Below are 18,831 nucleotides of genomic sequence, written 5' to 3' on the forward strand. Positions count from 1 at the left end.
TTCAGTGGAGATCTGAATCAGAAATGGCACACCCTCGGCGTTTTTCGTACGCTAATATATGATTAATTCAACCTGAAGCAGCCTTTTCGCTGGAGATTGTATGTAATTTAGATAATCCAAAATTGAAATTGATAAGATTCCGGCTGCTTAAAACTCTCGAGTACAGAGTTGCTAACATCCCAATCATCCAATCGTATTCAAGCCTCTGTTTAGATAATGTTTGAAACTAACTAATTAATATCCCCGGCAATGTGCAAGGTATTCGCTAATTAGAGGTTTGGTCTCCAGGTACGAGGTTAATCTGCGGGTTTATTGCATAAGAAATATGCTACGAGACATAACCAGGTAAGCCTTCGGTGTTGGTGTTAAACTATCACGGTCAGCTGACAATACTAATGATGAAAGCTCTCGCGGTTTTCTGTGGCCCAGGTGATGATGAGCTCTCAACGACACTACCTCGACCATATATGTTGTCTAACGTTTGCTGAAGACAGCTTTTCTTCATATCTGTACGTTGCACTTGGGAAACTTGCCCAAGGTGTGACAAGTACTTGGCATTGCCTGCTTGATGGAAGAAAAGGTTTATACATTACCAATGTATGAGTCTGAGAGGAAACTTCCAGCACTGCGTTATTTTCTCCAACCACAGTAAATTCTCTTTAAGTTCTTAAAATGAGACAGCAAAGCCAGGAAAGATTCTATACCAATAGAGAAAGAATCTATCAGGGACGTCTGTGCTCATTTTGAACCGGACGAAAGTAATCGAGACATCCACGTAGCTTATAGCATGATTGACTATAACTATTATTGACTATAATAACCCTCTTATTTTTCCCGTCAGGTTTTGTTTTTGTATGAGGTCACATTTGATTGATCGATTGAAGACTCATGAAGGTACATGAAGAAAACAAAAGGAATCGATCGTATTGCTGTTCACTCCTTTTATGACGAATTACTTCTCTTCAACATCAAGAAAAAACAAGAAATAATAAAAAAAATAAACAACAGGAATGTAGGAATAATAGTTGAGAGTTACGGACAGAAAACTACCCCGCATTTTACACACAGCCAACAGACTTGATGGTTTACAGGGAAAATCCATTTACGAAAACAATAAATGTTATGATAAAGAACTGGGAAACACAGAACCCTATTCAACTGCGACCAGTTAGTTTCGACTGCAGCTTTACCTGCACGATAAACCCTAGTCATAAACGTGGCCACCGCTAGCCACCGACTTTATACATGGGTAAGGCATAATTCAGATTTGTGTGAAATATCACGGGAACACAGAAAAAAAAAAGTTCACCATTAATTTGACTCTACCGTGGTGCTGAACGGATTTTGTGCTATGCGATTTGTCATATCGACTTGTCAAATTAGACTAAACGGATAAAAGTACGACGAGCTCTATTTATTACAACTTGTGTCTTTTCCCTAGTTCGACTGGAATTTTTACGCATTTTCATTTACTCATTGAAGTCTGCTATTCCGTACAACAACTCGCGTCGTGTGATTGCAACTCAGTATTCGTCTGTGATACGAAGACAAGGCATTTACACCCAAGAATGTTCTTTCGAAAATTTCACGAGATTTGATTGGTTGTGGTATTGGTGTTTGTTAACATTTACAGCCTTTTAAGTGTAGTCTCATTAACGGCCATGAAATGATTTGGAAATATTTCATTTTTGCTTCCTACAGGTAGTGTTTTGGACATACGGTATTAATTACAACAACTGAACCAATGCACTCTTAAATCTTACCAAATGAAGTCAGCCTGGTGTAACACAGGTGACAGTGCGATGTAACAGCAATTGCGCCAGGAAACATCACGTTCTTCTCCGACAAAGTATGCCTTGCACGCATTTAACACCTCACATGACCGATGACGAACTGATCGATGACAGTTTTCATTGAAATTCAACAGCCTTTGCAAACTCTGTTAATGCTGTAAGAGCATAGTAGTTTTCAGCTTAATCCGTGGCAGTAGTTCTGGAGACGGTTGTTTAAGGATTGGTCACCTGACACAATTAGCGGAAAGAGTACGTGACACCAAGATATGAATTGTTTACGGTTGGCTAATGCGTTTCTATTTGACTACCCAGTTTTGGCTCAGCAGTTTTAGCTCGGTTTGGCTTGACGAACAGTTTTTCGGGAAAGCAGTAAAAAGTGGTTACAGTGAACATTTTAAATGAACCAAACAGGAACAATAGGCTTTTAATGTGGAATCCTAATAAATAATTGTTTAAGGCGGTAGAATAGTAAATTTTTCTACATGTTTTATCATTCGTCTAAAAGCGCACGACTGTTCACTCATGACATCCAGAACAATGGAAAAACAAAAGCATGTTACGCTTTTTAAACAGTGCTCAAGGCAAAACATCACTAGAGAGACGACAAAATGACCATGGATATTTCTGAAGCAAAAATTGCTTTTAATTTCAATAGTTTGTTAAATATTTTAAACCTTTGATAAAGAGGCACGTTGATAAAATATCACAAATTTAGATATGAACACATAGGTTCTGCAAGATAACAATATTTTTTACACTTCTACTCGAATCGAAAATTCTCAGTAATCCATGAAACTCGAAGCCTCCAAAATAAAATATGAAATTTTGCAAGATATATTGAGACGCTTACCATTTTGTTGAAACATTTGCATTTTGTTACTGGTACATATCTTCTGTTTTCAACGATAGTTAATATACAGATTGGCACTACAACGGGCCAGTATTTATGTAACCATACATCATAAATTTATGTATCAGTGTTCAAGATATATAGCGACAAGGTCACAATTGACAACCAACTTTAAAACAATCAAACAGTTACTTGGCAATAGTTAACAAGAACGGATAGCACGTAAATTATAACAGAACCATATGTGGTACCTAGAGATGAATTCAACCATAGTAAAGTTTTAACAACCTTATCAGACTACAAACTACACAAACTGCTGACAGATAGAAACCAGTTAATTATATTTTTTTCATTTTCATTATCACATGCGATTTATACGAGACATCAAAGGGCCAGCAGATCCATAAAAAAACACTCACAAGGGACGGATGATTCCACTGAAGGCAAGTTTGCCCTTTAGCTTGGATAAAAGCTTTCACGGCAATGCATGCTTATTTAAACAAATCGCACAGTTCTCTCCATGGCAGATCTACGCTGAAGATTGCTAAACTGAAGAGACACAGCGCGCTATAAAGGAATACAAATACCGAGGCTTCCAATAAAGGAATACATATACCAAGGCTTCCAGTAAAGGAATACATATACCCAGGCCTCCAAGGGCCATTTTTTAGATTGCGTGAATTAAAAAAAAACGGACAATGAAGCACATCGCACTGTGCTTTAGACGCTATCTGAAATTCCAAGTTGAAAAAGTAATATTTATTCAAGCTGTCACGTGGGAGACATACTTAAGTCACGATGTGATAAGACAAATCTGATACTATCATGACGTGTGCAGAGTAAAATTTGCGAAAAGCGACATGGAAAATGAAGACCAAAATATCGGATATATAAGTTATTATTATGTGCAGCTATTTCAACATCAGGTGACGCTATGAGCTCAGCTATGTAATGCAAACAGAAGACTCAAACAAAGTGCCGAAATATGTGCAAACGCTATACTCAAAAAGGCAAAAAATGTCAAAACTCCTATGGTAGTGGAGCTTTTCTGTTGCCTAAACTTGGTTGTAAAGTGATTATGGTGTCTAGACGTCTGAGTATGAACGTGAAATGTTTCTGGACGTCCGGGCATGATCGTGAAATGCTGCCGATGTCTAGACGTCCGCGTACGTTCGTGAAACGGTTCTGATGTCTAGACGTCCCCGTATGTTTCTGAAAATGGTTCAGGTGTCTGGGCGTCCGCGTATGATGGTGAAATGCTTCTGACGTCTGACGTGCGTGAAATTGTTCTGATGTTCAAACGTCTGAGTATGAAATGGTTCTGGTGTCTAGACGTCTGGATATGATCGTGAAATATTTCTCCTGTCTAGAATTTTGGCTATGGTTGTGAAATGTTTCTGGTCTCTAGAAGTGTGAGTATCATCGTGGAATGGTTCTGGTGTCTAGGCGTCCGGGTAAGATGGTGACATGGTTCTGGTGTCTAGACTTCTGCGTGTGGTCGTGAAATGGTTCTGGTGTCTAGAATTCTGGATCTGGCTGTGAAGTGGTTTTGACGTCTATAACTCTGGGTCTGTCATGAAATTGTTCTGGCTTTTACAGTTCTGGGTTTGATCATGAAATGATTCTGTTTGCTTTACATGTGGATATGATCGTGAAACAGTTCTGGTGCTTATACTTCTGAATATGATCGTGAAATGGTTCCAGTGTCTAGACGTCTGTGTATGGTCGGGAAATGGTTCCAATGTCTAGACGTCTGTGTATGGTCGGGAAATGGTTCCAATGTATAGACGTCTGTGTATGGTCGGGAAATAGTTTCTAGAATTCTGTGTATTATCGTGAAAATAGTCCTTGTGTGTAGAATTCTGGGTGTGGTCATGAAAAGGTTCTGTACTCTAGAATTCATTGTATGATCGTGAAATTGTTCTAGTGTCGAGGCTTCTGTATGTCGTCGTAAAATGACTTAGGTGTCTAGATTTTTGGGTGTGGTAGTGAAAGGTTTTGGTGTCAACACATTTGGGTGTCGCGGTGAAATTGTTCTGGCGTCTGGACATTTGGGTATAATCCCGGAAGAACCTTTTTTACCGGACTTCTGTTTAAGACTGAAGATATCCTTCTCTGATCGTGAAATGGTTTTGGACTTCTAGGTATAATCCTGGTATGAGCTGGTTACATCGAAATGCAATAAAACTAAGTGTCTTAAATGAATGGTTCTCATGTCTAAGCTTGTAGTTACGGTCGTGAAATTATTTTTTTTGTCTAGTTTTTCGCGTATGGTAGTGCAACATATAGTTCAGGCATCCAGGATTCTGTTTACGTCGAAATGCAATAGCACTAAAAATCTTGGTGGTATGGTTCTCACATCTAAACTTGTGGGTATGGTCATGAAATGATTCTGGTGTCTAAGTTTCTGGGTATGGTCGTGAAATGGTTCTAGTGTCTGAAATGGGTATGATCGTGCAATGATTGTGTCTGAACTTACATCAAAATGTATTAGCACTAAATATCATATCATGGCACACAATGCGTCGTTCAGCGCGCGATTTTTAGTTGGTCTCTACTTTAACCATGACAGAACTTATAATTTAGCTAAACCTGCTATGGTCCACCGGGTTAGAGGCACTTGTCTTTCAATCTCTGGGAAACACGAGGCACGGGCTCAAACCCGGCTTGGACAGTAAATCTGTACATTCACCCGTTTTCACTGTTTTGGATACCTTAGTGTCAATAAGTGACAATGTCTGTTCAAAGTATGGAACAAGCAAGTAAATAAATATATAAATTACAGCTTAGGGGTGAAATAAGTAATGTACAGGTACGTGTTGTGACACAAATCAAGCAAAGTGTGGCCAAATATATTTTCACGTGTTTTATATTCTCATTTATTTTATATTTTTTTCGATTAAAATGACCCCCTTTCCTCCCACCATAATGCTGGCCGCCGACGTATAAGTGAAATATTCTTAAGTACGGCGTAAAACTCCAATCAAATAAATAAATAAATCGATCAAATTGATATCGCCAAACTATGTTGAGATGTTTTTAATAGTCCTATCTTACACACACACACACACGACGTCAACATCAAAGGCAATGCCTGGCTCAGTGGTAAAGGGCTTTGATTCGAAGAAGACCATTTTTAACTAAGAAGGTCGCGTGTGGGATTGCAGCTCCAGGCCTCTGAAATATGACGGTGGGGAAGTATATTAAGGCGTGCGGTTTTATCAATCACGCATTTACTCAAATTTGTTCAGCCACAATCTTGAGATCTGTCTTATGACAGGCCGTTATTTTTCAATACGACTTCAAACATCACTGAAGTAAATCAGTAAAAAATCAATGCGCCTGAGTGATGAAATTCAAATATCACGTGCGCCTCCTCCATTTTCCAATATAACGTCTGCAAATTGTGCTTTATGTGTTCTTTTTTGTATTCAGTTAGGTCATTGTATTATTTGACTGCTGTTTCGAACACGATTAAGGCCTAGTCCACGATATGGTTTAGATATTGCTGATGATGCGTTAAGCCATAAACATTCATTCATTGGGCCCTAATGCCCAACACTCAAGGGGCATCAATAGGACCTAGCTTGTACAGGACATAAGACGAGCATACATACAACATATGCTGCTGAATGTACCACGCACTTGGCCACCTTCGCACATGCTTCGTGGCCTTAAGCATGGACGGCGTTTTGATTCTGGTGGCGGCGCTCCATGTCATAAAACGACACAATGGACGACGCCTCGCTGCACTTTTTGCGCCTCTGTGAACTGAAGATCTTTTTCCTCTCTGGATGACCTGAGTCTAACAGCCAGTAAGTCTCCATCGTCCCTTTTCCCTGTTTGACGAAAGATATATGCATGTATCGAGGGCTGCGTGGCTCAGTTGTTTAGCGCGCTAGCGCAGCGTAATGACCCAGGAGCCTCTCGCAAATGCGGTCGCTGTGAATTCAAGCCCAGCTAATGCTGGCTTCCTCTCCGGATGTAAGTGGAAAGGTCTTTCAGCAACCTGCAAATGGTCGTGGGTCCCCCCGGGTTCTGCCCGATTTCCTCCCATCATAATTTTGGTCGCCGTCGTATAAGTGAAATATTCTTGATTACGGCGTAAAACTTCAAATAAATAAATAAATAAATAAATATACACGTATCATGAACAGTCTAGAAATATATCGGTGGGCTGACGATACATATGTATCATGATTTTAAAAATACTTCCATACTAATGATTTTCACTAGCCTGACTGTACAAACCTTTATCAATGGCCAGTATTTTTGCTGTTTGTACTAATATTTATCAATGTCTATGTGCTGTTTGTGTAACCCTATAACAGCCTTTTGCTGTATATACGAACCTTTATCACCGGCGTGAATTGTACCTCTGCTGCTGACCGTGCACAGACCTTTATCACTGACCTGACCTGTATCGCTGTTGATCGTGTAGTGCTGTCCGCACTAATCTTTGTCCACGGTACGACCTGTCATTATGCCGTGCGCACTAATCTTTGTCCATAGTATACGACCTGTCATTATGTTGTTCGCACTAACCTTTGTCCATGGTATACGACCAGTGATTGTGCTGTCATGATTAATGATTACCTGTCATTATGCTGTCCGTGCTAACCTTTATCCCCGATACATTCATGGTATACGACCTGTTATTATGCTGTCCGTACTAACCTTTATCCACGGTATACGACCATTCATTATGCTGTCCATGGTATTCGACCTGTCATTATGCTGTCCGTACTAACCTTTGTCCACTGTACGACCAGCAACTGTGCCGTCCGTACTCACCTTTGTCCAGGTTACGACCAGCAACTGTGCCGTCCATACTAACCTTTGTCCTTGGTACGACCAGTCACTGTGCTGTCCGTACTAACCTTTGTTCCTGGTGTACGACCTGCCATTCTCTTGCCGTTGCTAACCTTTGTACCCGGTACGACCAGTCACTGTGCTGTGACCTTTATCACAAGCATCTGGGCAGCAAATAACAACTTTTGTCATGGTATATATGATGTCCTTAAAAACCTTACACACCTAACCGACCATTCAGCGTGTTTCATCCACTGACCTTTATGTCTACGTTGCCCCTCTTCTCCGTACGAAAACCACCAATCTCCTCCAGAGCCGTATGAGTTTCGTGACTTATGTGGATACGTGAGGCTACGGAACAAAGAAAGTTTAATATACTTATTTGATTAAGATTTAATGCGGGACTCAATTTTTGTACATATATATGTCGGTTACTTTTATGGGTGGAAGGAACTGGAGAGATCACCCTTAGAGGCGCACTTCCTTAAGTGTGACATACAGATTTCTACCCTCTGAGCGAGCTTCTTAAAGTATCTGCGATATTCCAACGAACTTCATATGAGTTTATTGGGCCAAGATCTCGATAACGCTTAAATATCAGTTTTAAACTTATGAAAAAATTTCAACAAAAATACTGATCATGAAACTATGGAGCATTCCACTAAAGTGGAATATGCTGTGGCACGTTGTACTGTCTTGCGCACTTTTCTGTATGTTGCCGAGCATTGATTACATTATTACTAGGCATCATGTCTCCTTATGTGTGTATTGATATATAAAAAAATAAATAAAACGAAATCAAACAAAATACGTCAGTACATTTTTCGTTTCCATACAGCTGAACACGTATTGTCTTGATGGTAATGTTCTGGTTTGGAAACTGTTTTGCTAAGCCTTTCCTGTCAGAAATGAGGTAAACGTGCTGAGCTTCGCTTTGTAAATGTTACTGCCTTATACATCAATAGGGTGAAAAGAATTGTGGAAAGTATCATTGCGCTGTTAAGGAATATCATAGTGATGCTCGGGAGAATCAATGCACTCTGGTTTATTTATTTATTTGCCTTTTCACTTTTCATTTTTCACTTATACGGTGGGGGTCATTTATAAGGTGGAATGAATCGATGCACTATAAGAGAGAACCACTGTACTGTTTGGGAGTATCGGTGACCTGGAGGGAAGTATCACTCTGCTACCGTAGGGTATCGCTACCTTTTCGGGGAGTATCGCTTAGCTGGAGTGGAAATATCGCTGAACTGGATGAGGATGCAGCTGTTGTGGGAAGGTATCCATCTGCTGGAGGAGGATATCACTGCACTGTAAGAGAATTATCACTCTGCTGAACGGGGATATCGCCGCCCTGTAAGGGGAGTATCACTCTGCTGGAGGGGGATATCGTTGTCCTTTAAGAGAAGTATCAATCTGCTGGAGGAGGACATCACTGCATAGTAAGGGAAGCATGGGTCTGATGGGGGAGAATATCGCTGTCCTATAGGGAAGTATCGATCTGCTGGCAGAGGATATCACTATCGTATAGGGAAGTGTCGATCTGCGGCAGGACGATATCGCTGTCCAGTTGGGAAGTATTGTTCTGCTGGGGGAGGATATCACTGTCCTATAAGAAAGTATTGCTCTGCTGGAGGAGGATATCACTGCACTGTAAGAGAGGTATCACTCTGCTGGACGGGGATATCGCCGCCCTGTAAGGGGAGTATCACTCTGCTGGAGGGGGATATCGTTGTCCTGTAGGGAAGTATCGATGTGCTGGAGGAAGACATCACTGCACTGTAAGGGAAGTATGGATCTGATGGGGGAGGATTTCGCTGTCTTGTAGGGAAGTATCGATCTGCTGGCAGAGGATATCACTATCGTATAGGGAAGTGTCGATCTGCGGCAGGACGATATCACTGTGTAAATAGGGAAGTAACGCTCGGCTGGAGGAGATATCACTACACCGTAAAGATGTATCGCTCTGCTGGAGGGCGATATCACTGCACTGCAAGGGAAGTATGGCTCTGCTGGACGGGAATATCGCCGCCCTTTAAGGGGAGTATCACTCTGCTGGAGGGCGATATCGCTGTCCTGTAGGGGAGCATCGGTGATCTGGAGGGGATATCGCTGCACTGTAAGAAGTATCACTCTGCTGGAGGGGAGAGTATCTATCTTTCAAAGGAAAATATCACTCCACTATTGCCAGTTAACATGGTAACTGGCAAGAGTATCATTGTGCTGTATGAGAGTATCAGTGCGCTGTTGAGGAATATTATTGCTGTGTAGGGGACTATCGCATTGCTGTTGGGGTTAGAACATAGATGAGAACCAAGGTGGCAGGGGGTATCTCGAAAATTCTCTGGGTGAGGTAGGAAATGACACAACACCTCTTGTGTCCCAACAGTTCAACTGAATTGAAGACCACCCTTTGGCCGTTGATGAATAGCAGAACGCTGTTTGGTATCGGATGAACAAAGCCCTCTGCACACCATGGATACAAATGACCTCAGAGGATGGTTTTTGCATGAGTTCAACATTATCACATTGTGAGAACGAAATTCCGCAGGAAGCCTGATTAGTTTGTTCCGTCTGAACAGTTTTCCCAATTACTGAACATTGACGCAATACAAAATACGGGACAACACATTTCAACGGTAATAAGTCATGAAAAGATGTCTACCTGAGTTACAGAGTATAATAAATGTGTATTCCCAAAGAGGGAAAGCAATAAAATGGATTTTCCCTGTGGACAATTCATTGCATCTTTCCGTATTTCAATACCTCACTATGTGTACCCTTTCATCAGAATCACGCGATATAATCGAACTCGTTCCATCACTCCAGTGGGACTACAAATTGTTTTTTGTGTAGTCCGCACTTTTACCTTTACTCTCAGCTGCCGACCCCTCGTACTAAAAGCATATAATGGCAGCTTCAATGCTCATCAGTTTTTTTTTACGTTTTCACACTGCATACGATTAACCATAATATGTATTTTATGCACATACTTGGATGCATTATTTGTACATGGGAAAAATATTCTGTTACAAATACTGCACCTGATATCCCGTTCACACGGGTAAAATTTTATCCGGATCAAATCTGAGCCGGTTTAAATCGAAGCGTATCCACGTATCCGGGACATTTAATCCAGTTACCGTTCACACGGCACAGATGAACCGGATCAAGATCTGAAATTGGCTTAAAGCCTGGTCGGTTGTTGGGGTAAATAAATGACCTCATTCAGCGTCCACACGAGCGACGTTAAACTGGGTCAAAGCCACTTTCGGATTTAAACTAGCTTAATTTTGCCCGTGTGAACGGGGTATGATATTGCTATATTTGTTAAAATAAGATCGATAAAATAGCTTAATATATAGGCATAAAAGGGTCATTTTTACAGGGTTTCTTTGTTGCTACAGACTCGCTATTCAAGCATTTTAAAGATTTCTCAGGGTTTGGTGGATTGGATTAATCTCTGTGGAAGTCAAACCACTTTGCAAAGTGCTACACATGTTAAACAAAAGGTAATTGAAAAGAGTGTGAGTGCTGGATTCGCATTTATGACTTCCCATATACAGACACAAGCCGCATAATTTGTCCGGTCAGTATGATCTAATGTCCATGACTGGCAGGAGGCGCAGCGCTGCGTTCACATTGCACGATTTTCACGTTACGATTCTGCTACATTCCGAAGGCCAAATTCACGACTACCAATCGCAACGGGGTTTTAAGCATGAGTCATAAACACTGAAACGAACTTACAGTCGCATTGCTTTAAAATGGCTCGCTGATGGCCTGCAGAGATAATTCACCGGAATGATCTGACTGTTTTCTCTTTCACCTTCAAAAGGAATTTGAAAACATTTTTGTACGGTGGGTATTTCGGACAACCTCGCATGATAATGTTCTGAATAAGGATGTGATGCATGCATGTATTTAATCTGATTTATAATAATTTGAAAATCACAAAATTATAAATGTTATCAAAATCCAGGTTGGACACATTTGTTAGCTGAAAAGACCAATTTCAGTCCAAATATAATTTATTAAACATATGTTACATCTTCATCTTATTTAACATTATTACACACTGACAACATATACCCAGTGGTCCCAAACAGCAGCCATGCAAAACTTATTTTAAAGTGTCCTTTTCTCGTAGAATAAAAATCTAAAAAATAGTGAAGACCTCATTTACAGCTAACTATTCGCATTCTTTCATCTGGATTTTAGGAGTCTTAGATGTTTTCTTAACCTGAGGAGACTTAAATAAGACCCGTACCCCTCCAACGCACCACCCACCCCTCGCCACTACAGACAAAGGGAAAGTACTCTGCATCTGTGTCTTCTAAATCACTATGGTGAAGAGCAGTTAATATAAAATTTTAGGATAATCATCCAAATTCATAGATTGATGAGCAAAATTTCATCCAAATCCGTCCAAAACTTACAAAACATAAAAGCAGACACACAGACAGACAAGCAAATGCCTCCAAAAGCATGACCTCCTTGGCGGACGTATGTATGTATGCATGCTTGGGGTTTTACGTGGAACTTAACAATCTGTCAGACATGCGGCGACGAGGAGTAATTAGGTGTGTGCACGGATACTGTGTCTTCTTGTGGCAGGGCGAGTCGACTGAAGTATCATGCCGAAGACACTAGGCATGACACACCACCTAGTCAGATGGCGCCGGGTCAACCTCTCCTGTTTCCTAGCTCTAACCTCTGGGCGCTGAGCGCCAAACGAGGCAGAAACAAGTTCTATTTTTACTTGTCTTTGGTATGATCCTAACCGGGTTTGATCCAAGGTCTCCTGCCTTCCATTTTATTTATTTGAATGTTTTTGTTTTTCGTCGTACTCAAGACTATTTCATTCATACGACGGCGGCCAGCATTATGGTGGACGGAAACCGGGCAAAGACCGGGGCAAAATGGTCAGAGAGGAAGACAGCATGAGCTGAACTTGAACTCACAACGACCGCGTTGGTAGGAGGCTCCTGGGTCATTACGCCGAGCTGGCGTGCTAACTCCAGAGTTCGAGACGGACGATCTGACCATTAGGCCACTGAAGAAATTATATGTGTGTAAACGCTTATCAAATTGCATTTGTGAAATAGAATAAAAGCCTTGGCCATTCTGTTCAAGAGCCTTACACTGCAAATATTGCATTGTGGTACTTGTGTGGACATTAGTTTCTAAGGAATGTATCATTGCATAAAACAATGAATACATTTCAATATGTTTAATCCAATGTGAACAGGTATAAGGTCTTTTATAACACAAAGTAATGTAACACTTGTAGGCCTAGGTAAAAATTTAAAGCGTCAATCTACAACAGCCGGATCTATAATCAGAGTATTTTGTTAAAAGGTTTGATTGATGTGGGTCATGTTACTAGCGTGCTTTTTCTAACTAGCTAAACTTAGAAAGAAAAGAATGTTGTAATCGACTACATATTAACTTCAACGCACTAGAGAATCACCAAGACACACGAACAAAGTCCAAAACACGACACAGAACGGCCCACAAATATTTGGAATACCATGCAGTTAAGTTTAAAAAGTAGTTCACCAAATTTCCATGATAAACATTGGGCCTATGTAGCAATGAGGCCCGAAAAACACGGATGGGGGGTAACAGCACGTTTAGGTATTCTAAACCAAGTCACGCCAGTGCCATTAATCTGTGACAAACACCACCATTTGGCATCAGAGCCATCTGTTACACCACTGTGCTGATGTATTGCCAATTCTTCACTATTTAGCAGATAGAGAAATCAACCATTGTGGACACATCTGAACAAAACACTCCCACGCTCTTAACCTCTTTGTTTTACATTGTCGTGAAAGCAAGCCTTGGGAAGTTTGTAAATAATTACAGAGAATAAAAGCACATTTCGGGAACACATTTTAGGTTTAGAAATATTCCAGAAAACCTCCCCAAGTAAGGTATTTAAGACCTGTCTTTTCCATGTGAAAATCATGTGAAAATGTGTTTGTTGTCAATAAACAACAAATGTCAGAAAACTGGAAGACACACGCATCAAATCCTCAACAAAAACATTTTTGAGGAATTGAAAAATATCGGGTAGCTATCTTGAACAAGAAGATGCCCATTCCACTTTCCATTCGATGTCACTCTGGTATTTTAAATTTTCATACTGATGTCAAGTTTTATAATGGAATTAAAGTAGGGCGACTTACGAGTAAATCCTTAGAAATTGCATACTATAACAGTTGAAATCACTTTGCTACCATTGCTGGAGTTTGTCGACGGAAATATTGCATGTTACTTCATGTTAACCTTCTTGGGTGAATCTATCATATGAGCAATTTAATAAATATCCCCCTCCATTTGATCCATCCACACAGACGCGTACACATCAAAACTCCAATAGCTTTACCACTTTGTAATGGTAATTGGAAATGGTATCATGTTGACTTAACTGTTGAATTTGGGATCTTATTAGCAATTATCATAAGGAATCCTTAAATCACCCTAATGACCAAATGGACCTTTGTGCTTTATGTCGTCAGCTTGTCGACCACATTCCTTCGTTACCGCCAATGCTATCTGTGAGGTACAATTACAGGAAATCACCGCAAACCTTGTTGAGGTCAAAATGTGTGTAGAACCAAGTCTACTGCTAATTCAAGGTTAATACATAAAGTCCAGATGATAGAATGCGAAAAATTAGTTGTGTTCTTTAATATTATTTTCGATTTTTTCTTTTTAGCGGGAAAAAGACACTGAAAAATATTTTTTCCACTTCTTGGAATATATAGTCTTTGTGTAATAATGTTATTAATGAGGATGTACCACACGTTTAATATATTTATTTGCACTACAATTTGGTCTTTTCATCCAACAAATGTGTCAAACCTTGGTTTTGATCATATTTACATATTTAATATGTTTATAAATATGATCATAATTCAGATTAAATGCATGTGTATGCAAATAAACAACAAATTTACATTCAAATAATTTTATTGGACATGCATCACTTCCTTATTTAGAACATTATTATGCAAAGATTTGCAAAAGTATATTCAAATACCCTTTTCTCTTGAAAGAAAAAATCTGAAAAAAAATATTCAAGACCATATTTGCAAATAAGTTTTCAGGCTCTCTCATCTGATTTTGGCACCATTTTTATGTTTTCTTCTCCTTTGAGATGCTGGTGCTTCAATCTCTCGGATACAGTAGGCGTTGTTTCTGTCCCTCCTTGAAACATGGCTTCCCTACCATCTGTGTCATGGCTTCTCTGTCTACATTGTTCTTAATGGCAGAACGCTTCGGTTGCCTAATGGTTAGTGCGTCCGCCTCGAGATATGGAGACCCGGGAGTCGGACTTTAAAAATGGTACTTGTTGCTGCCTCGCTTGTCTCTCAGCACTGTGAGGTTAGAGCAAGGAAACAGGACTGGTTGGCCCTTTGTCAGTATGATGTGACTGGGTGGGGTGTCAGACCTGGTGTTTTCGACATAATACTTCAATGAAGGCTCCCACAAGAAGACAGAGTATATCTACACGCACCAAATGACTCCTCGTTATCTAGAATGGCTGGAATGACTGGAAAATTGTCAAGTACGACGGTAAGCACGCACGCACGCACGCACTCACTCACGCACACACCCACCCACCCACCCACCCACCCACCCACACACACACACATACACACACACACACACACACATACATACATACATACATACATACATACATACATACATACATACATACATACATACATACATACATACATACATACATGTTCTTAAGGGATAGCTGGCAATAAGCCCTCAACCATGTTTTTACGCGAAGTTCGTTGGAGATCACTGGTTTCATCAATATGGCTTCGCTCTTGGGATAAAAAATCTGTGTGTCAAGTTCGGAAAAGTTCCTCATTTACTTGCTATAGAACATATTTTATTTTCTAATCCGAACTCTCCGGTTTTATCCATCAATAGAAATACCCGTATCGTTCGCCTCTACACATCAATCAGTCAATCATTCAATCAGTCTTAAAGCCTTGGCAAGAGAGCACCATGTATCACTAAAATATGATAATCCACTAAACGACTTTTATAATGCAAAGCTTTCAATAGCTTGGGTGTGGGAACACCTACGAAAAAGAGCTCAAGATAAGACATGAAGAAAGAAATTTAAGATGAAAAAGATTGAAAAAGAAATTATTTACGCAATCCTGTTGATTCCATCCTTGAGGCCGTGTTGACTGTATCACCAAACAAGCAATATCTCGGCATTTTGTTCCCAACAACTCCGGCCACACACGGACCTGTATGACAAATCAGGAAAGCAAGGAGTGAGATCAGTACAAGGAGAGGAGCAAAATAATACAGCTTGGGAGTTAAATCTGAGCAGCGAGTATATTGCGATGGCCATACGTATAATCCATTTACCTGATCTAGCATCTGGTTTATTTATTTGATTGGTGTTTTACGCCCAACTCAAAAATATTTCACTGATACGACGGCGGGCTAGCATCATGGATGCGAGAAAATCGGACAGAGCATGGGGGACGTTCATGTAAATGCTGATGAATTGAAGCTACTGTACTCAACTCCCCAGCATCACGAATTAAGCTAAATTATCAATAGCAATTTAATAATCACTGGTCTAAAATTCCTCAAAATGCTGTGCTGTCATCATATTTAATAAACAATAACATGCCTTAAAAAGAATGCAAAGGAACCAGGCGTCGGGGATGCTTAGTGCCTCTGTCGATTCCTGGTTTTTTATTACGAGGTACACCTGACCTGTCATATTTAAGACGCAATGAATAAATCATTCAAACTTATCAGTTAGTGTGAGGATTCGGTTTGAGAAATGTATGATGTTCCGCCAGTAAAATGATAAAGAGACAAGGCTGTAATCCGACGACATTTGCTCTCGATAATGTGCCTCTAATAACGCTGGCTGCAAAGTCAAAAGAATTTTCCCTGCATGAGATTAATGGATTTCGCAAATCCTATGAGCTGATCCAGCCAAAGCGTGTGCAATAATTTTCACGTTATGTTATTTATAGACAGCCCCCTTCAACGGACCGCGGTAGAGAACGCCGTGGCAAAGGCATAATTGATTTCTGGCTTTTGTCATTGCAATGACCATTTTACAAGGAAACGCTGCACTGAATCGACTGAAACAACACTGAGATTGACATTAAAGTCAGGAAACAACCTAACTTTTACTAAGGTTGCAGATTTTAGAGCTTTTCAGTTAAATAAAAAGACCTCTCCAACAAATCCCATTATGAAGCCTATTTATATCTATTAACCATCCTCGTAAAGGAATTTGGCACCAAACTGCCAACTGCGATTAGGGAACATCATTTTGCGCTGACAATGCCGTTAATTTTTTTTTTTTTTTTTTTGATCGGTGTTTTACGCCGTACTCAAGAATATTTCACTTATACGACGGCGGCCAGCATTATGGTGGGCGGAAACCGGGCAGAGCTCGGGGGAAACCCACGACCATCCGCAGGTTGCTGGCAGACCTTCCCACATACGGCCGGAGAGGAAGCCAGCATGGGCTGGACTTGAACTCACAGCGACCGTTAATAGAAGATGAAAACCTTGTCTGTCAGACCTGGACGAAGACCAGCAAGTGTTACTCGCTGTTTGTCTGTTAGTTAGTCTGTATTGAGTAAACTTACCAGTGTGCACCCCGATCCTTAACTGAAGGGTTTCCGTCTTCCGATGTGGGATTCGGTAATACGCCATTTCCCGGAGAAGGTGAAGAGAGAAGAGGGCTATTTCGGCGACGTGGCGCTTTCCATTTCTCTGAGGCAGTCCACTGACCACCATGTACGCGTCGCCTATTGTCTCAACTTTATAAGCGTCGTACTGCTCGATGCATTCGTCGCACAGGAAGTACAGACTGTTTAATAGCTCCACGACTTCAAGGGGCGAGCATTGGGCAGATATTTTGGTAAAGCCTACTATGTCACTGAAGAAAATAGTGACACTTTCAAAATACTCAGCGTCAACTTTTTGGTTCATTTTAAGCTGACGAGCAACTGGCCTAGGAAGCATTTGAAAGAGGAGAGAATCGGATTTTTTCTTTTCTTGCTGAAGTTCTAACGATTTCACTGAGATGTCTTTCGCAAAAGCTTGAAGCTTCCGAACAAGACTGCGCAGAAGGTAAACCAACACAACTGACACCAGAATAACTCCAAGAAAAACGCAGATAGCGAAGATGACTTTCCTCTGTGTTTGCTCCAGCTGTTCTCTGCTTTCGTCTAAAACTCTTTCTTTGAGGAGCCCCATGAGTTTTCGTAAACATGCCAAGTAATCAATCATGGCCACGTAGTATTCATCCGCTGTCTCTTCGGATCGTGTTCTGTTTTTGTTAGACAGAATTTGTGATAGGTACATGCTCACCTTAGACTTTGGACACATGTTCTCTGTGGTTTCGATCTCAGAGTATGCTTTAAATGTTTCGTAGTGGTCATCTCCCAAGGCACTGTGGACGATATAAGTTCGGTAATCCTCCAGTTTTAAGCGGCCTTCGAAGAAATACCCGATACCAATAGGGATGGTGATACCGATATTTTCTTTGGCTCTTAGAATCATTTTGTATGCCAGAAGATAATTCCATAGAGTCTTCTCGGGAATAGTTTGTATGTGTTCAACGATAGATTGCAACAATTTCTGGGTTATCCCGTTATAGAAAACAAGATCCTCTCTGATACCTATATCACTGTTGATTAACATTCTCCTGTGATCGTTCAGGACGAGAACAAATTCGGCTAGGGAGGGATAATAATCATTCTTGCCGCAAACTGACCAGTGTTTGATTTCATCCAGTTCTTTATCTGTCTGTCGGTACTCGTCATCTTCCAACATGGTACTCAAATTTCTTCCTGTCTCGTGCAAGAACATCGTGTGCGCACGCTCAAGTTGCAAGGCGTGAATGAGATCGCCAATCGCCTGACAGCTTTCGATCTGGAGTTGAACAGAAGACAAGGCAATGTTTTCCTCTACACTATTGAACAGCATGGAACCGGCAAAAATAGCAACGCCTAGCAGTGGAATGGACACAATGGTAAACATGATCAGGAGCTGTTGTCGTTTTCCCCTCTCTGAGATAGGATCCACCTCGCAGAATAAGAACCTCCATGTGGACTTCCCACTTGTGTGGAGGGAGGCCTCACTTCCAACTCTCATGTCTGGTGGAACCCGCCTGCAAAAAATAAGCTGATCATCCGAGGGCATGGAACTAAAAACACATGGCACTCACTGCAAATTAAACTAAAACCCTAAAGAAATATTGTGTATTTTAAAGACAATGAGAAGAAGAAAGAACTAAATTCACCTTTATCTTGCACTTCAATACGTATAATTATTATTAACTGTCAG

The 18,831-nt window shown here is 40.7% G+C and overlaps 1 protein-coding gene across 1 annotated transcript; it reads right to left on the reverse strand.

The window, feature by feature from the left end:
• Nucleotides 1-5,744: 5,744 nt before the first annotated feature.
• On the reverse strand, nt 5,745-18,323 carry LOC135475553 (receptor-type guanylate cyclase gcy-15-like). The gene is made up of 4 exons (XM_064755478.1): nt 17,127-18,323; nt 15,651-15,749; nt 7,715-7,806; nt 5,745-6,482 (listed from the first exon to the last, which is right to left on the reverse strand). Exons 1-4 carry the CDS (start codon nt 18,316-18,318, stop codon nt 6,318-6,320), a joined length of 1,548 nt encoding a protein of 515 aa, XP_064611548.1. The 5' UTR covers nt 18,319-18,323; the 3' UTR covers nt 5,745-6,317.
• Nucleotides 18,324-18,831: the final 508 nt, after the last annotated feature.

Source organism: Liolophura sinensis, chromosome 9, assembly GCF_032854445.1.
Source record: "Liolophura sinensis isolate JHLJ2023 chromosome 9, CUHK_Ljap_v2, whole genome shotgun sequence".
Taxonomy (NCBI): Eukaryota; Metazoa; Mollusca; class Polyplacophora; order Chitonida; family Chitonidae; genus Liolophura; species Liolophura sinensis.